The 26,422-nt window shown below is 41.7% G+C and overlaps 1 protein-coding gene across 1 annotated transcript in view; it reads left to right on the plus strand.

Annotated features, from left to right (window-relative positions):
- Positions 1 to 26,422, plus strand: part of LOC135203224 (RNA-binding protein 26-like) — a gene marked incomplete in the record, with an annotated part of 231,575 nt that overhangs the window by 103,266 nt on the left and 101,887 nt on the right. The window contains 3 exon segments of the mRNA XM_064232984.1: positions 2,668 to 2,907; positions 3,988 to 4,098; positions 4,364 to 4,674. Of these exon segments, the coding sequence (XP_064089054.1) occupies positions 2,668 to 2,907; positions 3,988 to 4,098; positions 4,364 to 4,674 (662 nt within the window).

Raw genomic sequence — 26,422 nt, forward strand, 5'->3', positions numbered from 1 at the left:
AACCTTTATGGTTTGAATGGTATTTCTACAAATGTATGTACTCATTAGACATAATGGCGCTAGCGGCACCGTTAACTGAAAATTGTGCCGTAAAAATACCGTAAAATATTTAATTTTTTTAATGAATATTTTTGACGACCGCCGTAAAACTGATTTGCCACTAAGCGATTGCGCCGTTAACTGCGGGCCGCCTGTAATATTATTGGATGCAGTGAAGTAAAGCATAACTTTTTAAAAGATCCATGGAAAAGATACGTATTCATTATGTTTGTACTTAATCATATGATACTAGTATGTGATTATTACATATAAAATGATACTAGTATGTGAATATTACGTACATCAATTTTATATCTCATGTAGGATGTGACCCCCATAAAATTACCTCCAAAATTAAGTCTTCAGAAGTTGCATGATATGCAAGTATATATGGTACTTAGAATTTAGATTAATGGCAAAAAGCCCTTGGACCTGTAAGTTCATTCGGCGTTGAAAACTAAATTATCAGTAAGAAGGTTTGAAAGCTGTAACAGCAAGAAAACCTTGCAGTTGCACTTTGAAACAGTTGTTAGAGAGGGTTGAAAGTCAGATGGAAGGAAGAGAATATGAACGGAACTACAGTAAGAAAAATGAAAGAGGTTGCAGCTAGAGGTGTACCACATGATGTGCACTGACAGCACTACCCTTCTAAGGGGGTAGTTTTGCAGAAAAAAATTAGAGGTAATAATGAAGGTAAAGCATAAAGGTTGTCCGTGAAAGGTTCCCAAAGATTTTTCACAATGAAAAACATGATTATTGGCATTGAATAATAATTTTTGGAAAGCTTAGACTTTTTCTTATTTTTTGACATAATCGCCGTTGAGATCAATGCATTTTTGCATGCGGTGTACCATCTTCTTTATGTCTGAATCATAGAACTCTCCCGCTGCTCCACGAAGGTAGCTTAAAACCTCTTCTTTCAGCTCCTCTCCGGTTCTGAAATGCGTTATAGACGTCTATGTCTGTTTTTGAATTCTCTGCACCATTGACGCATGTGTTGTATGCTCATGCACGTTTCTCCGTAGACTGCACACAGTTGGGAATGAATGTCCACCAGTGCAGTTTTTTTTGCACACAAAAAACGAATCACAAAGTGTAATTCGCACCTGGCGGGAGAAGCAAGTGAGAGCTCCATCTCTATTGGCTGCCAAGCCAAGGCTGAGCGTCGCAGACAGCTCGCCGTGGGGGGGACTGGGAGAGGGGGAACCAAGCTACACGCCAGTGTTGCCAGATCCTGCGTAACACCGTTCCTTGTGACTGCAGCTTCTTGAGAACCTTATTATACGGACAACCCAAGTATGAAAGATTCTGAAAGTGGTAGTTGTTTTGGCAAAAGTTTTAAGTAAGACAAAATTGAACTCAAATGGTGAAGGAGGCTACTAATCATTACACTATTCTGAAATTGTACTATCCCTACAAGTCAACTGGATTTCTTTATGAATAGTATATATAAAATTGTTACAAATGGATTATTGGCTTTGAGTTGTAAATTTTCTTGTGTAAAAAAAAAAAAGGAATTTTTTCTATTATAGTGTAAAGGCAGTACCAAGTTATCAGCTTGGGTTCTGTTCCTGACAGCATAACAATGACCAGAATTTTGCTGATAACTGAAAATCAGTGATAGCGCAGTGCTTATATGTATCCAGCGCTGATAACTGGGGATCGGTGTTGTTGTGAAGGGGGGGGGGGGGGGGGGGGGGGGGGGGGGGGGGGGGGGGGGGGGGGGGGGGGGGGGGGGGGAGGGGGGGGGGGGGGGGGGGGGGGGGGGGGGGGGGGGGGGGGGGGGGGGATTGGTGCTAATAAACGGAGATTGGCGCCGTAAAACCAGATCGCTGATAACTGGGGACTGCCTATGTAGCCAACCCCTGGGATTCGTGTGGGGGGGGGTGCGTACCACAACCTCTTGTGAATAGCTAAGTTCAACAAATACGTGACACCCCTCTGAGAGGACTTATAACTGCCTATTTTGATAGTTAAAGAAAATCTGAAAATGCTTATACCTGACTGCTTAATAGTTTTATCTTAAATAATGTTTTCAGTCGAGAAAATAATACGAGAGTACAGTAATTATTGAATATTTTTCTGTGAAAAATTCCGTGATTAGGTGAGTTTTCCATGAATAATTGGGATATACATTCCACAGAACAATCTGTGAATAGGTTAAGCTACAAATCCAGAACCGCAAATAGAAGGGCATCCATTGTAGTGCTTATAGAATGCAGATAGATTTTAATAGTTCTTTAGTACTTTTTATGTATATTGGGTATGGTTGCTTTTTTTTTTTTTTTGCTTCTTGTTACACTTCTTGTGATGGATTAGGTTTCCTTTAGTTATAATATAAAAATTTTTATAAAGGAATGCTAAGAAATAGATGTAGATTTTTCTTAGGTAAGGAATGTGTATGATCAACCGGATAATGGTCTTTTTTTCATTTTATTATGAGGATTCATTTTGATGTTTTGTCGACTCATGACACCCAGTAAGGGTTTGAGCCACTAGTATATCTGATCATAACAGCTGTTATGTCATCACAAATAGGCCAAAGATAATTGCCAATCTGTAAAACTGCAATATGTTGACACATGATGTGGGAGAAGGGTGTTAGTTAACCCTTGATTCTATTTCTAGGTCATACTATCTGGTGGAAGTCTAGTCAAAACTGTCTACAATACACATGCCCTCCATTCAGCTGTTGCTGCCAATGCAAGCACAGTCTCCCCTACAGTAAAATCTGTCACATCTAGTACTCAAGTAACATCAATCTCTTCTGCTCTTGCCACTACTCAGAGCCCTGCATTATCAGCTGCAGACACTAAGAAGCAGGAAATTGATGCCATTCTCAAACAAAGGGAACTCCTGGCTGCTGAGGTAAGAGTGTTTGAGTAGAATAAGTGGCATTTATAGAAATTTAGATGGGTTTAAAGTATGAAGGTAGTTGTCCAATTGAAGTTCATAATAATGATATGGTATTTGAGTAATGATCATCTTGGTCTTAACGGAGGTAATAGAAATGGTGATAAAATCATTTTTTTTTAATTTGACCTAAGGCTGCACTATGTTAGGCAGGGTTTGTGAACAATTTTGATAATCAGACTACTATCTCTCTCTCTCTCTCTCTCTCTCTCTCTCTCTCTCTCTCTCTGTCTCTCTCTCGTCTCTCTCTCTCTTCTCTTAGCATTCTCTCTCTCTCTCTCTCTCTCTCTCTCTCTCTCTCTCTCTCTCTCTCTCATTGTTTTCAGATGTGTGTTATTTTCCATCATTAAGCTAAAATGATGGTCTATTGTATAGAGTTCAAAGCAATAGCACAGATTAAAGCTCTTTGATTATTTTATGAGTCATCAAAGTATTTAAAGAGCCATTCTTCAGGATTATCTTTGCTGTGTGGATGTAGCTGAAGACAGTATTCTTCAAGCCCCTATAATATACAAGCAGTTCCCTGGTTATCAACAGGGTTTCTGTTTCTGTTCTTGACACTGACAGTAACTGAAAATTGGCAATAATGGCACCGATAACCAGAGATTGGCGCATGTCAGCACCAAAAATCCAGTGTTCAGTTGCTTGACAAGCGGCGTAAAACCGGATCGGTGATAACTGAGGCCGTGAAGAACCAGGAACTGCATGTCATTATGCCCTGGGGGGAGCTAGGTTATTTGAGCTTTATTATTTTATTACTTGTTTTTGTTAATATGGATTTTGTTTTTACAGGCAGTAATTTCATCAGAAAATACCTTAAATGACTAACAGTATTTTAACATTTCTTAAGTGGTTTTGAGAATAATTGATGGTCTCTGCAGATTGTTGATGGTATTTAGTTTTTAGTGTCAACTGTTTTATAATTATAATACAAGTATGCCGAAGTTTTTGGCGAGAAATTTTTCATAAAGAAAATAATGGTTTTGTTGTATAATTTTTCATATTAATAGAGAATGATGGTTTGCGTCATTATAGGTCGCTGCAAAGCAGAAAGTTGAGAAACAGAAAGCAGAGGCATTGAAGCTTAAATCTGAGGTTGAACAGAGAAAGAAGCAACTTATTGATAAACAAGTTCAGCAGATGAAGGTAAGTAAATTAGTATTGTATATGATTGAGTTAAACTAGAATGACAGATTGTTATTACTTCAATATTACAACAGTGGTGGGTGGTTGTCCTGAGGTGTGTGTTCAGTATTAACGCTATAGGAGTAAGAGAATCAATTTTAAAAGAATTGAATTTTTATTGAATGAGTAGTATACTTCATTCATTTTTATAAATACAGAAGATATGTCAAATAAGTAGTAAGTTTAGCCTTTAATGTACTGACGACCACAACTCTTCTTTTTTCAGGTTTTGGTTAATAAACTGGATACCAACAAATCTACCATGTCTGTGGCAGAAAAAAAGCTGCTAATGGAGACCATCAAGTCTCTTCAAGGTGCAGTAGAAACTACCCGGTCACAGATAGTAGGTAGTGACTTGCCCAAAACAAAGACTCAGGTTGACCGAGAGGTTCTTGACACCGAATTGGAACTTTATTCCGTTCAAGCTGAGGGAGGCGACATTACCAGGCTCCGAAATCGTCTCAATCAGTTGAAGGCACAGCAGAAGGCAGTCGGATTTCCTTCTCGTACAAGGGCTAGTCCCTATAGTTTAGGAAGGTATGATGTCCCAAAATCTAAAATCCAGCAACAAAGATACATGCCTATGTATAGAACATAGGGAGAAGAAGAAAATGTCAATATGTGAGGGCTTTTTCCTCAGTATTGAATGTTCGTCTTTTCTATGGGGTTTTGTTATTTTTTAAGAGTATGCATTTAGAGAAAGTATCCACATATTAAGTAAAAGGTTTCAGAACATTAGGTAAACAAATCATAGGACAAGGTTGTTACTTATATATATATATATATATATATATATATATATAGTATATATATATTATATATATAAATATATATATATATATATATATATATATATATATATATATATATATATATATAATATATATATATATATATATATATATATATATAATATATGATATATATATATATATATAGAGTATATATATTATATATATATATATATATATATATATATAGATATAATATAATAATATAGATATATATATATATATATATATATATATGATATAATATATATATATATATATATATATATATGTATATATATATGATATATATATACTATATATATCTATATATATATATATATATATATATATATATATATATATCTATATATATATATATATATATGATATATAATATATAGATATATATATATATATATATATATATTATATATATATATATGATATATAATATATCATATATATGATATATAGATTATATCTATATATATATTATAATAATTATATAAATATATTATATATTATATTTATATATATATATTATATAAATAATATATATTATAATAAATATATATATAGTATATATATAATATATATATATATATATATATATATATATATATAGATATATATATATAAATATATAGATATATATATATATAGTTTATACTATATATATTATATTATATTAACTATATATATATATATATATTATTATATATTAAGTAACTGCAGATGGTTGCAAAGTGTTTCAAAGAAGGAAGGAGTGATTTAATTGCATAGCATATTTGCTAATCTCAAGAGAAATTTTTTTTTTTTTTTTTAGATTTTCCTCCTCCTTCATTGTGTTAATATAAACATTTAACACTCGTGAACGACTTATATGACCAGTTCATCTTAGATGAAATTGTATGATGAAGACACTGTGCTGCCAGCATTGTATCAAAAGATGTGTAGTGATTATATTGCCCCTCCTCTTCTAGACTTGTCCTTTTGTAATTTGGGTTAAAGAGCAACTACAGCTGCGTTGAAGTATGTAAATACCTTAGCTCAACAATGATATCTGGATGCCACGTGACTTTAGTAATGGCAGATAATCAGAAACCAATTAGCTTTGTAACCTCTAAGGAAGAGTATTATATATAACTTCATTTTTCACCATGTTTTTTTGCTATAATCAGTTTTTTTTATAGCATAGTTGCTTGTTTCATTCTCATGGAGTTGCATTCCATAGGTCTATCAGGGCTCCATGGAAGACCAAATGAATATCAAAGAATTCCCCTATCTTACAGCGAAGCTGTACTTAGGTTCTTTCCTTTGTCAAACCCTCTAAAAGAGGAAGTGGTTTTTGTGCATGGACAGTCTGCCATATTGTCAACAAGACTGACAAGAGACCAGAAAGGCCTTGTTTTCCTTTGTTCAATTTAAAATGGGTTAGTTTTTGTCAGCGCTCAAAAATTCAAAAATTAGGGTAAAATCAAATGAAGAAGCAAGTTAAGTGCTTAGTTTTAAGTCTTGGTTAAAGTTTTAGTTTTAAACTTTTGTAATTGGTAGTTAATTTGTGTGGAAATGCCTAAAAACCGGCATCTCTTGTTAACACACCTGGTGTTCCGGCGTTTAGTTGTAATCGCAGATGGTTAGTTGTGAGAAGTGCAAATTATTTTTAAACATTTTTCATTTTAAGTTCAGTGGTACCTCGACATACGAAAGGCTCAACTTACGAAAAATTCGAGTGACGAAAGCAAATACGACGATTTTTTTGGTTCTACATACAAAAATAGTTCAAGTTACGAAAGGTTGTTGCTGTAAAGTCCCGAGATTCACCCGGACCACCGAGAACAATTTTAAAACTTGCGCGCCGCCAAATGAGTAGACTCGCCACTATCTTCCCGCTCTCCCATTGGTTCCTGATGCTAGTCATCGCCGTAAGATCCTGCTCTCCTATTGGTCAGCATCTGCCCCATGTGCTCTATGTTTTCTATTGGTAAAAGGATGCTGTAAATTGAAAAACTTATTCATGCAATACATTTAATTTAAAAAAAAATTAGGTAAAGATAGTATAAAGAATAGAAATGAATGCTTATTATACTGTTTGGTAGTTTCAGTAGTTGAAGAGAGATAATGATAATTTGATTACGGTACGTACTGTGTGCTAGGTGAAGGTGGTTGCTTGGCCATCATTCGGTACTCGTAAGTTCTGAACGTAAACAGAAGATTTGAAGTTTTTTGTTTTGTTTGATTGTTTATTATAGTTAATGGTTACTTAATAATTATTTGAAATGAGTACATGCAATACATTTAATGAAAAAAATTGTGAATTAGATATCATAAAATATAAAATAAATTAGAGTGCTATCATCGAAGCCAACAAATACTTATTTTCTAGAATTCTTCTTCTGTTAATATTACGTATATGTTTCATTATAGCTGTCAGTAGAAATGAATGGTTATTATACTGTTTGGTAGTTTTATTAGTTGAAGAGAGATAATGAAAATTTATGGCTTTCTGTGTGCTAGGAAAAGTGATTGCTTGGCGATCGTTCGGTACTCGTAAGTGCTGAATGTAAACAAAAGGTTGGAAGGTTTTATTTTAGTTTGTTTTTGTGTATTATAGTTAATGATTAATTAATAATTATTTGAAATGAGTACATACTGATTAAAATGAGTACATACTGATTATTTATACATTTTATTGGCATATTCTAAGCTTTTAGCTTCTTAGGTTTAGATGTCAGAATCATAGACTAGGCTATAGTAGCAACTGCTAACATAGGCTAGGCTTATTGCTAAGGGACATATGCTAAAGTCCTAATATATGCAGTAAAATTGGGGTTGAACATTACTCAAGTATGCACAGTATTTTGCCTTTTTGGAGTAATTTCTTCCGTCGGATCGGCATCGTAACCCTAGAACGTGTTGTAAGCCTGGAAATATAATTTACTGGGGTGTTTTTGCAGGGCTTGGAACGGATTAGGCATTGTACATGTAAAATGTGGTTCAAGATACGAAAAGCTCATGATACGAAGGCTGCCTGGGAACGGATTAATTTCACATGTCGAGGTACCACTGTAGATGTTTAAACTAGAAGAAATGTTCCACAATTAATCATTAATATAGAAAATCTTTTTTAGATTATCCAGTGCCAACAGTAATTTAGGCAGTAGCCTAGATCACATTTAAGTGAGAATAGCTTAAAATAGAGGATGTTGTCTGTAGCCTGTAAACTAGAATTACATAGCCTTTAGTGTGAACTAAATAACCTGGATATGGCAGTATCCTAAATTAGAGTAAGAACCTTTGCTCATACATGGAGCAAACCTTCTGTCTGAACTATAAGACAATCTTCTTGCACCAGCTGGAAATGGGTTAAAACTATCAAAGATTGTAAAGCAAGGAATCTGTGGCATCTGGCAACTCTTACATATACGAGTAGGAAGCTGATCACCGACCAGGCTTGTTACCTTGTGACGCATCAGTCTTACTTTGGCCGCCTTATAAGGTAGTCACTTTTGCGCTCTCCTTCTCAAGCCAGTTTCTTTGTTAGCCTGTGATTTCTTTGTGCTTTGCTTTGAGTGTTTGTGTGCCTGATTGTGTATCATGGAGTCCACCAAGAGTTCTAGGCCCTATCAACACGTGTCCATGGGTTCAAGGATTTCCATGCTCGAGGTTTTTGTTGTCTTCCATTACAGACCCCATTCCACTTGCAGTGGGTGCAGTTCTAATTTTTATACTGTCACTAACCCTTCCCTGGAGTGTTGTTCCTGGCCTGTGTTGTAGTGGAAGGCTTTCTACAAGAAGAGGGAGCACCGTATAGTATCTACTGGTCCTTCTTGGAAAGGTTTCTCGCCTCCTCAAGGTGACATTTCGGCATCCCCTTCTTCCAGAAATTTTCCCTCTGCTTCGTTTGATGCCCTGTCTCCTTCCTTTTACTCCATCAATTCGTCTTTGGAAGTACTGGGAAGTGTACCGGATGACTGTGCATAATGTGGCCCCCCTCTTTCATGTGAGATAATCTCCCTCCCAGGAGGAAGTCTATGCTATCTGCTTCCTTTGTTTCAGTTACAGTCAAACAAGATGGCAACTGTTTGGGCATCCCTAGGCCCACAGGGTTCTCCATCCTTAGATGACCTATTGTCACATTTCTTGGCTGCTCATCAACCTCCCCCAGTTCCCCGGCAGTCCCCCCTCCTCCGGGCCTCGACTACTTTGGCTCTCACGTGGTGCCCCCAAAAGGACGCTGTCGTGAACGACGACACTTACTGTGTCACCTCTTATCTCCCTACTGGTGAGGCCATCGACTCCAGCTGCCATTCTGTATGCTGTGATGTCACCCTTAACATCCTCTCAGCCTATGACGTCAGCTGTGTTTTGTCGGCTCTTCCTCTGCCTGTCATTACCATCATTGTCTATGATGTCATCACAGACGCTCGCTGAGTCTTAGGAGACATTCCTTCAAGCAGTGGTTGATACTGAACTCTGTTTTTCGAAAGATATATCCTGTACTCTGGCAAGAACTGACGTAGAAGGAGGTTTCCTTCTCCTCCATCTCCATCTCCTTCTTGCCCTTCCCCTCCTAGGCGTTGAAGGATTCAGGACTTGAGGAGTATTTCGCTGCCTTCTCAGCATGGACGTGTCTCACCATTGCACGTATATGTATGTGTTCCAGTTCATGATGGTCTTCACTCTTCCCAGAGTCTTCAAGCTTTTCCTCCACCTCAGCCTGTTTGAGTTTGTTGTAAGGATGATAAAGCTCCGATTAAGGGGTCGAAGGTGCCTGATGCCCAGATGTCTACCCTGGCACCTTCTAGTTCTCCTCTCCCAGAGACAGCAGAGACTGTTGTCTCTCTTCCTGTTCTGCCTCCCAATGAACGTGTTTGTGTCAGTCGTAAGGCTGTGGACGGTCGCAGCCTAGGCTTTCAAGATCTCGTTCCTGAAGGAGTTCCAACTTGTGTTGTTCACCTTCTAGAGTTGGGGACCTTCAAGACCAGTCTCCTCCTCCAAGATGTTCTCTAATGTGTTGTTGCTTATCTCACGACTGTGTTTGTAAGTTGTCACACGGCTTTGTGTGTGGGATGTCGCTCAAGTGCATACGTCGTTCGGCTCAAGGACGTGTACATGATTTATCGCTTGACAATGTCCCTGAGCCCTCATTCTTGGGATCTTCCATCGTCTGAGGTCCCAGTCCCACAGGTGAAGGGTGTGGTGCCAAGCTTACCAAGCTTCTCCAGTGGTTTGGGGAAGGAGGACGATCCTTCTAGACCTTCTATTCACGTTGTCAGTCTCCTTTGCCAGATCCAGAGGAAGGGGAGAGTCGAGAGTTCCTGTTTTCTTTTTTGGAGGTTATTGATTTCATTTGTGAGTTCACTAATCTTGTAGGGGGGGGGGGGGGGGGGGGGAGACACAGCCTTCTATGACCCCTACAGGTATAGAGACCCTGCTTGGTCCAAGGCAGGATGTTAGAGCTTTGTTTGTGCTTTATCATTCTGGGCATTCTCAGTCAATTTTACAGCGCATTAATGCTTTGGTCTCGGATTGGGATGGCTCTCTTAGCTCTAATAGGTCTTCTAAGCTTCTTCCTACTCATATGCGGCAAAGGAAACTCTATTCTACCGATGTCATTCAACTGATGCCTCATCACCTGAATGTGATCGTCTAAAGCCTGGCTTGACTGGATCAGGTAAGGGCTGATGGCCCTCAGTTATTTTCTCAAGAAACCTCTGCTATTGAGTCTGCTGCTGCTTTAGTATTCCAGACAGTGTCGTGGCTGTATTTATGGTCTATTGCGGTGGCCAGGATAGCATAGTGTCGCTCTGATGGGGTTCCGATAGCTCACCCTTCTTTATCAGGTTGCTGCAGTCTGGTGCTAAGGCCATCTCTTACCTGGGTCACCTCAGTGCTAGTTTGTGGGCCAAACTTCACCTGGCTTAGAGGGATGCAGCCTTGTTGAAAGTGGCGGGGTCAGTGGATTCTGAGTCCTTGTTGATTCTTCGTAATGGAGACCTCCTCGAGTTGCAGCTTCTCTTTCCGAGAACACATTTAGAAGATGCGATAGACCGGCGGCATACCGACACTAAAGATAAGCTGGTTCAGCAGACAGTATCAAAGTTTGCCTCCTCCCTCCCTCCTCCTCCTCCTCCTCCTCCTCCTCCTCCTCCTCGCCTTCCTCCTCCTCCTCCTCCTCCTCCCTCCTCCTCCTCCTCTTCCTCCTCCTCCTCCTCCTCCTCCTCCTCACGTTCGTGTCGCTCTGATGGAGGAGGTCAGCCAAATGCCCGGCTGACCTACTCCATTGAAGGAGGAGGTGGAGGGCGAGACTCCAACTTTGGTACTGCCTGCTGAACCAGTTTATTTTTGGTATCAGCATGCTGCCGGTCTATCACATCTCTGGCTTGACTTCATCACCTCAAGTGTTCACAAGGGTCTTTGTGTTAGTTTGACGTGGTCTCATGCTCAAGGGATTCACCTGTTAAGATACCTTGATGACTGGCTGGTCTTGGCAAGTTCCATAGAAAAGCGATACAGGACAGAGATCGTCTTCTCCAGTTTTATCAGAGCCTCGGCATTGTGGTAAACTTGGAGAAGTCCAGTCTGTTTCCCAACCAGAGGATCCTTTATCTGGGTATGCCTATAGATATAGCAGCTTGGAGGGTTTTCCCATAGGACCAAAGGTTGCAGAAGTTCAGGTCAGTTGCATGTTCATTTCTGTCACAAGCCAAACAGCCAGCTCACCAGTGGCAGGTTCTTCTCGGGATCTTGTCATCTCGCGAGAAGCTGGTCCCTAATGGTCACCTCCACTTTCAATCTTTGCAGTGTAGGCTGAAGGAGTTCTGGCCCCAGTGGGAGATTCCCCTCAGCAACAGGTACCTCTGTCAGAAGAGATGAGAAGAGGCCTTCGTTGGTGGTTGGACCACAATCTTATGGTAGGAGTCCCTCTACTCTTGCCATACCCAGATTTCCTCTTGTTCTCATATGCTTCCATTGATGGTTGGGGTGCTCATTTCAAGGATCTCTTGGCGACGGGTGTTTGGAATGCGTTTTGGAGTTGAAGGCAGAGGGTCACTCTCGTTCTGATGTCAGACAACAATAAGGTGGTGGACTATGTGAACAAACAGGGGGCTGTTGTCTCGGCAACTCCATTCTTTGACAGTCGAGATGCACCAGTCGGCTATCAACAACTCAGTGGAACTCGTGGCTAGGTACATTACAGGCAAGAGGAATGTGGTGGCTGACAAGCTAAGTTTTTTGGAGTCAAGTCCTAGGTACGAAGTAGTCTTTGCATCGGGATGTAGTGGACAGGCTGTTACACCTTTGGGGAAGACTCAAGTTAGACCTCTTCACCACTTGCTTCAAGCTGGAGGTACTTTTCGGTGGTCCCGGATCCTCTTGCTCTGGCAGAGGACGCTTTACAGCCTTCCCTCTATTCTGCTTGATCTGTCAGGTCCTGAACAGGTTAATGAGCTCTCAAAATCTCAGGATGACCTTGGCGGCCCCTCTGTGGCCTCAAGCAGAGTGGTTCCTGGACCTTCTGTCCCTTCTGTCAAGAGGTTTCGAGAGGAATTCCCTCATGGCACTGCCACCTTTGCCAGCCTCATGTGGAGAGGTTTCACCAGTCTATTAATAGAGTCCCTATCCCTACATGGCTGGAGACTATCAAGATATTCCTGCAAACGAGAGGCTTTTCTTGGTGTCACCGACGGGGTTTCTCTCCACTCAGAACTTCTGTTCAGCGGAAAGCGGATTTCTTGGTCTTTCTCAAGAATTGTCGAGAAGGTCTTTCTGTCTCGGCTGTCAGAGGCTACAGGGCGGCCTTGGGGTTGGTTATGGGCCTGAGGGGTGTGGTCACTTCTCTTCTTCCTGGGAAATCTCAATGTTATTTAAGAGTTTTGAACAATCCTGTTCACCAAGAAAACTCAAACCTTCAATGTTGGATCTTACTTTTGGTCCTGAGTAGTTTCACTTGAGGTCCATTTGAGCCTCTACATTGATCATCAGACAAGAACCTAACTCTGAAGACAGATTTCCTTTTGGCCTTGGCTTCCTCAAAAAGAGTTGTGGCCTTCAAATTTGTCCTGGAATTCATGGCCAAGACTCGGCATCCCTCAGTGCATTGTGACAGGTTTGCCTTGTTTTCTGTTTCCTCACTGAATGAGTTTGTGGACAGCAATCCACAGTTGTTGCTTTGTCCCATCAGAGCTCTGCGTTGCTATCTAAAAAGGACTCGTCACCTAAAGCCTAGGTGTCATAGAATTTTTGTTAGCACAGGCTGGTTCAGAAGGGAAGTCTCCAGGATAACATCAGAGTTATAAGTTCCTCACTGGGATTTAAGAACTTGTCTGTTCATAAGATTTTGAATGCTGGTTCTTTGCTTAGGCAAACCACATTCACTTCCTTATACCTAAAGGACATTGCCCACAGGTCCTTGCACTTTTTCCTTGGGTCTGGTGGTGCCCAACAAGTTGTGTAGCTCACCCAGTGCCCCTGTCAGGACAGTTTGCATCTTACCTAAGACGGTGTTTGCCGAAGAGAGAATGAGTGGGTTGGCTGGTCTCCTTCTGTCTTTTCTTTTTTTTTTTTTTTTTTTTCCTTTTCTTCCTACTGGTGGGTTGAAGAAAAGTCACATCATATGCTGGAACTGGCCTGATACAGGTGAGTATGGTAACAATACTGGTTGTAGTTATTTGTTTTGTTCCTATACAATAGACAAATCTGCTTCTCAGTAGCATGTATTCCCCTATAGCAAGAGGAGGGAGGAGTGGTGACAAACCCCTGTGGGCTACATGGTTACTTGAACAGGCAGAGTTCTCTTTTCCTTCCATGGATGCAATGAATCTGGTCATATCTCATTGTGTTAAACCCAGCAGGCTGGCTTTTTAGATTTTCACTTATCTATTCTTTCACGGGCTCAGACCCCCTTCTTTAGAACTCAATCTTCTAGGAAGGGTGGTCAGTTAGGCTGGTTGAGGGCACTTAACCTCCCTCCAAGTGTAAGTCTATCCTAGCGGTAAGACCAAAGGTTTGTTTTGCGCATGAACAAATGACAAATTTTTAATCAATATGTATTTTTCTTAGCTAACAAACTTGAGGTCTTAATGCTTACTACTCACCTGTAGCCACCCCTCCCATATAGTATTGGGTTGGAAGAAAGACTGATGTGTCACAAGATACCAAGCCTGGTCGGTGACCAGCTTCTGCCTCGTATATGCATGAGTTGCTAGATACCACAGGTTCCTTGCTGTACAGTCTTTGATTGTTTCAACTGGTTTCCAGCTGGTACTAGAAGATTTATCTTATTGTAAAGAATTGTTAAGATCTTAGGATTGTTAGCTATGAAAAACAAATTGATTAAAAAATTTTCATTTTAAGAAATGACAAATTTGTAATCAATTTGTATTTTTCATAGCTAACAGATGCAAAGTCTTAATACTAGGATAAATCTTCTGGTGCCAGCTGGAAACTGGTTAAAAAAAAAATGTATATGTTAGGAATCTATGGCATCTGGCATTTAATACAGATAGTAGTGGAAGTGAGTCACAGACCACACTAGAGCCTTTGACACATTAGTATTTCTACCAACCCAGGATAAGCATAAGAGGGGTGGCTAGAGGTGGGTAGTCAATGTTAAGACCTCAGGTTTGTTAGCTATAAAAGATGAAAAATAATAAAAAATTTGTCATGTTTATGTGCGGAACAAACCTTTGGTCTTAACGTGAGGATAGACTCACACTTGGAGGTATGAGAATCCTGAACAGACTGGAGGTTTGGCACACCGGGTCATTCTTCTTAGAAAATGGGGATGTTAGATATGTGGATGATATCCACTCAGGCCATTGGGTTTAATATGTAACATGCCCGTATTTATTGCATAAATAGAAGTCAAAGAGAACTATCTGTTCAAGCAACAAACCATGGTAGCCAAATGAAACAGGTTTGTTACCACTTCTCACTCCCCTTGCTGGAAAGAGGAGGAGACAGACACTACTGAGAAGCAGATTTGTATGTTGTATGGAACATAAAAAGTGATGTAACAGTATGGCAGTCAAAATTCACCCGCATCAAGCCAGTTCCAGCATATGATGCGTTGTATCCTGTAGGTATTTAAGAAAAGAAAAAAGGGAAAGAAAGAGACTACAGGCGGCCCGCGGTTAACGGCGCAATCACTCAACGGCGAATCGGTTTTACGGCGGTCGTCAAAAATATTCATTAAAAAAATAAGGCATTTTAAAGGTATCTTTACGGCACAAATTTCAGTTAACAGCGCCGCTAGCGCCGTTGTCTAACGAGTCCATACATTATTTGTAGAAATGCCGTTCAGACCATAAAGGTTATGCAAATTATATTAACAAATTTTATGGAGAGTTATTACCTAGGTATTAGGGTAAAATATATGCCTCTGACGCTGTTCTTTGCCAAAAATATCAAGTTACATAAGTGCAAATTTAGCTATGGATGTGTCGATTCATAAATGTTCATGCTTTTGTTTCAAATGTGTATGAAAATGTATTACGTGAAAGGCATTTTTATTTCTGTACAGAAATATGATACAAAGGCAGCTTTTGAAACTGCCCTTCACATTATCAAATACGATATTTTTTCATGTTCTTTCATGTAAGCCGCCGCCTGCCGCTCTTCTGAAAATATCGATGTAAAAAAAGTGCAAATTAGCGATCGATGTGTCGATTTTATAAATGTTTATGCTTTTATGTATGAAAATGTATTACGAATAGGGTATTTTTATTTCTGTGCAGAAATATAATAAATAGGCAGCTTTTGAAACTCCCCTTCAAGTTATCAACTACGTTGTTTTTTTTCAAGTTCGTTCTTGTATGCCGCCGTCTGCCGCTCTACCGAAAATATAGAGATAAAAAGAGTGCAAATTTAGCGATCGATGTGTCGATTTTTCAAATGTTTATGCTTTTATGTTTAAAATGTGTATGAAAATATATTACGTAAAGGTAATTTCATTTTTGTACAGAAATAAGATACAAATTAAGGCAGCCTTTGTAACTACGCTCCACGTTGTCAGGGGATGGTTTTTCATGTTCGTTCTTGTCCGCCAGTTCCGAAAAATGCATTGTATTATTTTATTAATTATGCATCTTTTCCATAAATCCTTTAAAAAGTTATACATTATTTCACTGTATCCAAGAATATTGTATGTATTCTCATATTATTGTATTTTAAAATACTACGGCAAACTTAAGCCCGTATTCCGCGGAGCGGCCAATGTTGTGGTTTGAAATCAGCTGATGAATACGAGTTTGTTTCACCATAACGCAATTCTGAGCGAATGCTCTTGCTTCTAGTCAGCATAAACGAATATCTATACAGTAGACCCTTGACTCACGAACGCATTGACCCACGTACAACTCGATCCCCGACCAAAATTATAGGTAAAATTTCACCCTTGACCTACGAACTAACTTTGAGATACGAACAAAAAAAAATGCGGAAAATAAAAATTCTGTTTGGGTCATGAACTAATTTTGAGACATGAACATTTGAAAAATGCTGGAAATTTCTGGAAAATAACAATTCACTTTGTTTCACAAACTAATTTTTAGACACAAACATTTGAAAAATGCGCGAAATCGCCCAGCACACGTGAGAGCGTTTGAGTTGCCATGGGAACAGCCATCCTCCAGCCGCCCACGCACGGCGTCACCCACGCATCGCTCTTTGTCTCATCTCATTGTGTACAAGACGTTCGTCAATTCGCTTAGCATTTTTTTGCGCTAAAACTTGTGATTTTCTTCATAATGGGCCCTAAGAAAGTGAAGAGTGGTGGTGAAAGTAAGAAAGTGAAGAGTGATGGTGAGAAGAGGGTGCAGAGGAAGATAACCATTGAAATAAAGAAAGAAATTATAGAAAAGTTTGAACGTGGTGTTCGCGTGACCGATATCGCAAGTGAGTACAAGATGGCCAAGTCGACAATTTCGACAATTTGAAAAACAAGGATGCCATTAAAGAAGCAAATGTTGCGAAGGGAGTGACAGTACTAACCAAGATGAAGAACCTGCAAAGCCTCGAAGAGGCAGAAAAAATAATTTTGAAGTGGGTACATGAGAAACAGATGGCAGGTGATAGTGTAAACGAGCCGATCATCTGCGAGAAAGCTCGGCAAGTTGTATCAGAGTTTGCTGAAGGAAACTCCTTCTACTAGTGCCACGCCAGATGATTTTAAGGCTAGTAAAGGGTGGTTTGATAACTTCAAGAAAAGAACTGGAATTCACTCTGTAATTAGGCATGGTGAGGCTGCTAGCGCAGACAAGGCTGCTGCTGAGGCATTCGTGACCTGAGTTTGCCGAGTTCGTGGAGGCCGAAGGATACGTCGCTCAACAGATTTTCAATTGTGATGAAACGGGCCTCTTCTGGAAGAAGATGCCCAACAGGACATTTATCACCCAAGAAGAGAAGGCGCTCCCAGGCCACAAGCCAATGAAGGATAGGCTTACGCTTTTGTTATGCTCAAACGCAAGTGGCGACTTGAAACTAAAGCCGCTACTTGTCTACCATTCAAATAACCCGCGTGCCTTTAAGCAGCACAACGTAAATAAGGCCAGACTGCCTGTAATGTGGAGGCCAATACAAAAGCATGGGTGACACGGAACTTGTTTATGGAGTGGATTGATGAAGTGTTTGCGCCGACCGTGAGTCAGTACCTAACAGAGAACAAGCTACCCCTGCGGTGCCTTCTGATCATGGATAATGCCCCGGCACACCCTTCGTACTTGGCTGACTGCAGTGAACATGACTTCATTCAGTTCAAGTTCCTTCCACCCAACACGACCTCTGTTCTCCAGCCCATGGACCAACAAGTCATTAGCAATTTTAAGAAATTATATACGAAGGCGCTCTTCTCCAGATGCTTCCGTGTAACTGAAGAGACAAAATTAACCTTAAAAGAATTTTGGAAGAAGCACTTTAATGTTTTTTCACTGCATAACCCTCATTGATAACGCATGGACTGAAGTTACGTACCGCACATTAAATTCTGCGTGGCGGAAACTTTGGCCCCAGTGCGTAACTGTCCGTGACTTTGAGGGCTTCGATGCAGAGATTGTGCAAGAAATTGTGTCCATGGGCAACAGTATGGGTCTACAAGTCAACGACGAAGATGTTGAAGAATTGGTCGCTGAACATTCAGAAGAGTTTGACTGCGGACGAACTTGTTCAACTCCACAAAGAGCAGCAGGAGCAACTTGCTCGGAGCAATCAACTGACGAAGAGGAGGCTGGGGAGGAAGTTACAGATGTCAGCAGTGATGTGATAAAAGCCGCATTGGAAAAGTGGAATGATGTCCAGTGCTTCCTTGAATTGTATCATCCGGACAAAATTGTTACGAACAGGATCGTGAATATGCTCAATGAAAATTTAATGAGCCATTTCAGAAAAGTTATGCAAAGGAAGGAAAGGCAACAGACATTGGATAAGTTTGTGATTAAACGTTCACCAAAAAAACCTAGAAGAGTTGAATCTCCGGAACGAGATCTCCCCGACCTGGATGGGGGAGGGTCTCCTTCCGCACAATAACCTCCTCCCCACCCACCACCCTCCTCTTCTCTTGTCCGTCAAGCCAGAAGTCTCGCCAGTCATAGTAAGTGTTCACTTTACAAACGTTTTTATAGTGTTAGTTTACATTTTAAATTATATTATTAGATATATTAAGGTTTTTTACACTGACTTTTACATTATCTGTGGTAAAATAAGGCAAATATACATAATATATATTGGTTCGTAGGGGTCGAGAACCAATTAATATTATTCCCATTAAACCTTATGGGGAAATTAGCTCCGAGTCACGAACAATTTGGAACACGACCAAGGTCTAGGAACGGATTGTGTTCGTGAGTCAAGGGTCTACTGTATACTTGACTTATATGAGACAAAGTTATTTTTCCTTATACAGCGTGTTTTTAGGTGGAAATATTTATTGAATATGTCTCGTTGTGAATGTGAACTACTATTTTTTTCGTTAACAGATTACGTTGGCGGCATGTTTATTGCGTAAAAAATTTTACGTGATTCCCGTTCGCAATAATCCTTTATATCATCGTAATACGAACTTTACGTTATCTTATATCGGCGTGAAACCAACAGTAAAATGTGTTCTTTCAAGCAACAGTAGTTTGATTAAATGATTTTATCCCAATTTTATCTACAGTTGTGTGATGGCAGACGTTTACTGCAGTTTTATCCTTGTTGCCGATGTACAATAATAGTCATTAGCAGCTTGAACAGTTTTCTCAGCTTCAGTTATAACTAGGTTTAAATTTAACGGTATATTTCCCGGTTGATCTTTAATCTATATTAATCTCTGATCTATAGCGAATAAAGTTATTACATTAAGATATCTCAGTTCTATTCTATACATAACGCCATTTATAACAAATACGGCAATGTTGCACTGTAGTACGATGATCGAAATACAAGCCAAACAGATGTTATCCAGTTCGGTACTTCGGTTGTACTTAGAAAAAAAAAAAAAAAAGTTTCTCGTTTGGTTGTTCATGGCTGTACATGTTCACGCAACGAGTATAACGTTAAAACCACACTTTCATCATTCTCTTTTGCTGTTATTGAACTTATGTAACTAGAAGATGGATAAAGTTAGGCCATTGTAATTTGATCTCTCATAAAATTGGACTATCGTAAGACTAATGATCATAACCTGAACACTACAGCTACCTGTACACTGTATAAACTTTATTATATCTTTACATACTCTAGACACCCACATGTACTGTACAGTAAATTCTATAGTACTATACTGCATAAATATAATTTTACTTATTGCGCCGTTGTGGGATTACGGCGCCTTTGACTGGTCTAGAGTTTCGAAAGAAGGTGTGCGGCGGCCGTAGGCTTTAAAATCGCTCAACGTCGAAAATCGCTTGGCGTCGGTGGCCAGGAACGGAACCCCTGCCGCTAACCGAGGGCCGCCTGTAGTCATCTCACTCATTCTCTCATCCAAGATACGAATTGTCCTGCCACGGGCACTGAATAGCTATGCAACTTGTTGAGCAGCCACCACTGGACCCAAGGAAAAACTGTCCAAGGACCTGTGGGCAATATCCTTTAGGTAGAAGGAAGTGAAAATGGTTTGTTGAAGCCAGGAATCAGCATTCAAAATCCTATGAACAGACATGTTCTTAAATGCCTGACAAATGATGTATGGGTTTGGATGTAGCTTGAGTGAGACTGCTTACCATCAGAGTAAGGCCTATTTCACACCATGTGGTTTGAAACTGTGCAAGCAGTGCGGTACACTTGGGTGATAAATCTAATGTTCTCACATCAACACAGTGGTGTTATTTCACCGTTGTGGCACCGTATTGCATGTGCAGTGCCCTACTTGACTGGAGCAGCATCGCACCGCCAGCAGTGACAGTCGACTTTCATGTACAATACACCTCTTCACAAACATGTACAATACACCTCTTCACATCATACAGTTTTTATTGGTGTGGTGTGGGCGCAGTGTCAAACCCCATGGTGTGAAAGAGGTATTTGGTCCCACTTAGGAGGTATGACTTCCCTAGGTGAAGAGGACTGCTCAAAGCTCTTGAACAACACAGAAAGACATTTCTCTGTTCTGAGAAAGATCAGAAAGTTCACTATCTGCTGAACAGAAGTTCTGAGTGGAGAGAAGCCCGAGAACACCAATTACAGTACACAGTCTGCTTGCCCTGGTGCACAGCTGACAAAGATTGCCTAAGGGAGCTGGACATCTCAGTTGCTGGCCTGTGAGAAAAACCTCTCATTTGTTAAGAGATACTGGACAGTCTCCAGCTGTGAAGAGATAGGGACCCTACCGATTGGTGGTACCTCTCCAAGTGAGGTTGGCAGAGAAAGTTGTGCTAAGGGGCAACCTCTCTTGGCACTGCTAAGAGAGATTGAAGATCCGGGAACCATTCTCCTTGGGGCCACAAATGAGCTATTAGAGTCATCCTGAGATTCTTGGAACCCATCACACTGTTTAGGACATGGCGGATCAGGTAGAACGGAGGGAAGGTGTAAACTTCTAGGTCGTCCCTAGGATGCTGAAGGGTGTCCTCCACCACAGGAAATGGGTCTGGCACCACTGAACAGTAGAACTCTAGCTTTCTGTTGAACCATGTAGCGAAGAAGTCTAACATGGGTCTTCCCCGTAGATGGGGTCTTCCCCGTAGATGGAATAGCTTGATGCAGAGACTGCTCCTGGAGGTACCTAGAACTTGACTCTGACGACTTAGCTTGTCAGCCACCACATTCCCCTTGCCCGGAATGTACCTGGCCATGAGCTCCACCAAGTTGTCGATTGCCCTCTGGTGCAATTAAACTGTTGACAAGTGAAGTTGGGGACACACACAAACACACACGTTCACATATGCTACCACCGTAGTGTTGTCCAACGTCAGAACAATGGAGTGAACTACTACCCTCTCCTGAAACTCCTGAAGACCCAGGAAGACAACTTTCAACTCCAACACGATGTGGAGTTGCTTGTCCTGAGAGCTCCACGCCCCCAAAAGTCAGGAACTCTTCCAGATGAGCACCCCAACCTTCAGATGAGGTGTCCGAGAAGGCAATAACAGGAGAAGATTCAGTGGTGGTGAAAGAAGAGGAATTCCCACTGTTAGGTTCTGGTCATCCAACTACCACAGAAGGTCGCTTCTCACCTCTGTCGACAGAGGAACCTGGAGTTGAGGGGTGTCACCATTTCCAGGTAAAGAATCCTCTGGCCTAGGAAGAGGATTGGACTTTTCCAGATTTATCACGATACCTAGGGTGTGACAAAACTGGAGAAGACAGCCCTGTCCCTGTCCACAGTAACATGAACGAGCGAGAGGTAAAACCACGTGTAGAAGTGACCCATGTCTGTGAGAGGAAGAAAATGACATCCCTCAGGCTCCTAGAAGACAGATCGACAGCTCTCAGGCCACCCAGAAGACAGTTTGACAAAGTCTTCAATCCTCTGTCTAACTTCAGACCAAGGTGGGGGAGACGAAGACGAAGAGGGTGATGATGTAGATGGAGACCTACACCACTTCCTCTTTGGGGTACTACCATACCTCTCTTGAATAACCAAGTTCAGTTTGTCCATCATAGCCTGAACAAAAACCTCCGGTGGATTGTCAACCATCGATGGTGATGTCATAGTGGGAGCTGGCTGTACAACACAGTAGGCGGAGAGAGTTAAATTACAGATACTGACAGTACAGGGAGAGACAATGCTGGGAGTGACAGCACAGTGCAACGAATGCTGATCCCAAGTCTATGGCTTGCTGCTGGCAAGGGAAAAGGCAACCCAGGATGAGGCACAATTAACGAGCGTGTCCCTTTTGGCAGCAACCCCTGAAACCCAAAGTAGTGGAGGCCGGGCTGATACTGGTAGGTGTGTAGACATGAAATGGGACAATAGGCCTTCCAGGGAGGTTACCTCTGGTAAGCCTAGGGAGGCCCAAACAGATGATATCTTTTGCGCATCAAAACGTGAAACAAAGGAAGAAGATGGCGATGCCTCCTCTCTCCCCTAAGGGGCTACATCCCCCCTTAAGAGAGAAGGGCAGATATAATATAAAATCACCCTGAGCAACTCCGATGCTTCTAAAGACAAATTAATGGAGGAAAGGGAAGGAGACAAGGCATCAATAAATGGTGAAGTACATAGTAGGAATAGCTCTGGAAGAAGGGGAAGCAGAAACATCCACTTGAGGAGACAGGAATCCTTCCTAAGATGGACACGCCAACTTCCTACAATGCTCTTTCTTCTTGTGGAAGTTCTTCCACTGCTCAGCAGGACAAGAGTGATACTTTGGGCATGGATTGTCAGGACGCATGCATTGATGGTTACAGGACATGGTAGATTGGATGAAGGAATCCACCATGAAATCACAACACACACACAGACACCCAAAGCATTGAAAGGGGAAGAAATCGCAAACCTGATGCTGCTAGCTTACTTAGCTACAATACAAAATGTCAACATAAGTAGGTTGGAAATTCTGAAAATTGCTCTTCGTGAAAAATTAGCAATTTTTAATCAATTACAGCTCAACAGCAAACACATTTATATAGCAAATTTATTGCTTTCACGTGAAAGATCAAGCACTTCTACACCATTTAGGTATGAAAACTCCCCAAACCTAATTATTATATTTTTCATAATTATTTCTCAAAAATATCTATGATTTTTCTTAAAAATTTCATATTCATCAAATCGTTTTTATTATTTCTAAGCCTCCTAAAGATTTTCTGATTGCTTTAGGAAATAATCCAATCATTTGCTGACATAATAACACTAACCAGAAGCATAAATCAGTTATAGTTTGGAAGTACCGAATTTTACCAAAAAACTTTTCCATGCTTGTTCCTTTCGGCCTGGGGGAAAAGTTGTGTATCTTACACCCTTTTATTTCCGGGCTGTTCGCAAGAGGGTTAATAAACATCTCATTATTGGACTAAGCATTAGCTTAGACCAGGTATCCCGGGACTAAGTGAAACAGCAAGCTGGGCCTAGATGAAATGGTAGCTTAAATTTAAGACTACATATTAACCCTTAAATGCCTAAGCAGTATTTCAGAAATAGTCTCCCGTATGCCGGCGGGGTTCGGGAGTGAGTGCCTAGGCGGAAACTCCTAACTTGCCTACTGACAAAACGATATGAAACAGCAGGCAGACGAAAAGAAAAAAGGTAAAAATAACTGAATGAAATATAGCAAACTTAAAAATAAAATATAACGGTGGGTATACGGCGAAGCACGTAACAAACAAAGACACGTGCTCGAATGAAGACCCCTGTGCAAAACCATGAAAATAATGAAAATAACAAAACATAAACAAAAATAGGATCGACCTAAAACTGCCACCCAAGACATAAATAAAATATGTTTTTGTACATGAACTTCCCTGACAGATATATACTTAGCTATAGTCTCCGACGTTCCCGACAGAATTTCAAATCTCGCGGCACACGCGACAGGTAGGTCAGGTGGTCTACCTTACCCGCCGCTGGGTGGCGGATGTACGAACCACTCCCGTAAGCTTGTCAGATTTTTCTCTGTCGCGGGAACGATAACAACTGTTGTCGGTTCCTCTCGATAGTTTTTTGATTCTCGCTTGCCTGGAGTTAATTTGGACTTCTTTTGGTGACGTATTCGCTTTGTTTGGCTTGGCATACGCTGATTGTGGACCGGTTTGATTTTGAGTTTGATTTTCTTTAACGATGTCTGATATAGAATCGGTAGTTAAAACTTCGGTTTTGTTTAGGGTTTGCGTGAATAAAGGATGTAAGGTGAGGTTGCCGAAAGCTTCGGTAGACCCCCACACGGTTTGCATGAAATGCAGGGGGAATGAATGTGCTTTTGCTAACCCTTGTAATGAATGTAAGGGATTGAATGAAGAAGAATATAAGGCTCTCTCTTCTTATGTTAGGAAGTTGGAACGTGATAGAGTGCGTAAGGCTTCCTCTAGAAGTTCTAGCAGATCTAGAATGAGTGAGTTGGATGTGGATCCTAATAGGACTAACGTAGAATTAGAACCTTCTTCCCAAGTGGCAGCCCCGGCTCCCCGCACCGAAGCCGAAGATTCGCCTTCGGAGGCGGCAGCTCTGAAAGCCAAGAATCTTTCTATGGATCAGAAGATTCGTCAGTTGGAAGGTAAGGAGAGTGTTAGTGATCAGTGCAGTGTCCCCAGTGTTGTGGAGGGTGCGTCTGACCGGCTCCTTAGTGCCTCTAGGCCTAGACCTCTTCCAGACTCCCAGTTCCAGTGAGTAGGAAAGTCGAAAGCCGCAGGAGGGCTAGGGAGAGCCCCCACCGGTCAGGCGTCCCCCTCGGCAGATCCTGAAGTACGCTCCCAGGCTGCCTCGGATCGCTACAAGAAGGAGCTCCTACGCCAATGCTTCTCCTCTTCGTCGTCTCCCTCTCCGAAGAGAGGTTGGAACTCCCCGGATGCGTCGCGCCCGTTGAAGAGGGCTTGGAAGGCTCCCTGCAGTCCTTTGGCTTCTAGTCCGGAGGTTTTCCCGGAAGAATCGTCGGTGGAGGCGAAGAAACCCAAGAAATCCTGTGATCGTTCTTCTTCTCGCGCTCCGCGCTCGGCGCCTGCTTCCGAGGAAGAACAAGAAGATTCTCCTACGAGAGTACTCGCGGGACTTCAAGCTCAGATCACGGCGCTAGCAGACTCTCTAGCAGTTAGATCACGTAGGAAGAAGGACGTTTCTCTTCCGATCAAGAGATCTAGGCACCGCTCTTCAGAGGATCGTTCTCCTTCATATGGGGAGGTTTCGTATGAAGGTGGTGGTGCTCGCGTGAGCGCCCTCGCTCGAGTGAGCGCCCTCGCTCGCGTGAGCGCCCTCGCTCGCCTGGCTCTCTTTCGATTTCAAGACGCCAAACATCGGTAGGACGCTCTATGGAGAAAGAAGTTTTTTCTCCAGATTGGATTCCCGCTTCCGGTAAGCGCACTGCACTGCTCATCACGCGATTTCTTCAACTCCCTCGCGTGAAACTTCTCCTCAGCAGCCTCAAGATTCTAGAAGGCGCCCTTATACAAGTAGGCGTTCTTCTTCCAGATGTCACTCTCCTCGAGTGTCGGATCGTGACTTCTCTCCTGACAGGCATCTAGAGTCTGGTAGGAGTCGTGTGCATGATAGACGGCCTACTGTTAGCCGCTCCCCGCAAGGTAGGCGCCAAGAGCCTACTGCACATAGATCTCCTAGTAGGCGGCGCGTCTCTTTTAAGGCGTCATACTCCTGATTATTCTCCTAGGGGCAGACAACAAGAGTCTTTTCAGCGTTCCTTCTCCGTGTAGGCGCTCTCCCGCTTCTAGCGCACTTCTCCTGACCGTTTGTCTCTTGGTAGGCACCAGGAATCCCGGAAGCGCCCTTCTCCAAGTAGGCGCTCGTTAGTTTTGAAGCGCCCTTCTCCTGAATGTTTACCCCTCTTGTTAGACGTCAAGAGTCTCGCAAGCAGCCTTCTCCTAGTAGGCGCATTTCGCCTTCCAGTCGGACTTCCGTTGATCGTACGCAACTGGACAGGTATGGAGAGCCGCGCAAGCGCTCTGCTCTCGATAGGCGCTCTTCCCCTGGCAGCCGCTCGCCTCAGGATAGGCGCATAGAGTATAGTAGGCGCTCGCCTCCTCGTAAGCGCCCTGTGGATGTTTCCGAGGATTCTCGGAGTAGGAGCCCTACCTCTCCTTCGCTGAGATTCCGTATACCTCGAAGAGGGAGTCTCATCGTAGACTTCCCAGATCTTCTCATCGTTCTCCAGTGGATGTGAACTCTTCTAAGAGAGGGCGTTCTCCAACCTCTCGCTCAACTCCTGCTAGGGATCCCTTCGTCACATAAGGATCTTCCGCGCATCGCCTCGAGAAGACGTCCTAGAAGGTTCGGATGAGGAACCGAACACTTCTGCTGCTGTCTCTTCTTACAAGAAGCTTACAGAGCTACTTTTACAAGTTTTTGGGGATTCCCTTACGCCTACGGCTCCTCCTTCTCCTCACTCACTTTTTTCAACGGCGAAGACAGCGAAGAGTTCTTCTTG

The sequence above is a fragment of the Macrobrachium nipponense genome, chromosome 33 (genome assembly GCF_015104395.2).
Source record: "Macrobrachium nipponense isolate FS-2020 chromosome 33, ASM1510439v2, whole genome shotgun sequence".
NCBI classification, from domain to species: Eukaryota; Metazoa; Arthropoda; class Malacostraca; order Decapoda; family Palaemonidae; genus Macrobrachium; species Macrobrachium nipponense.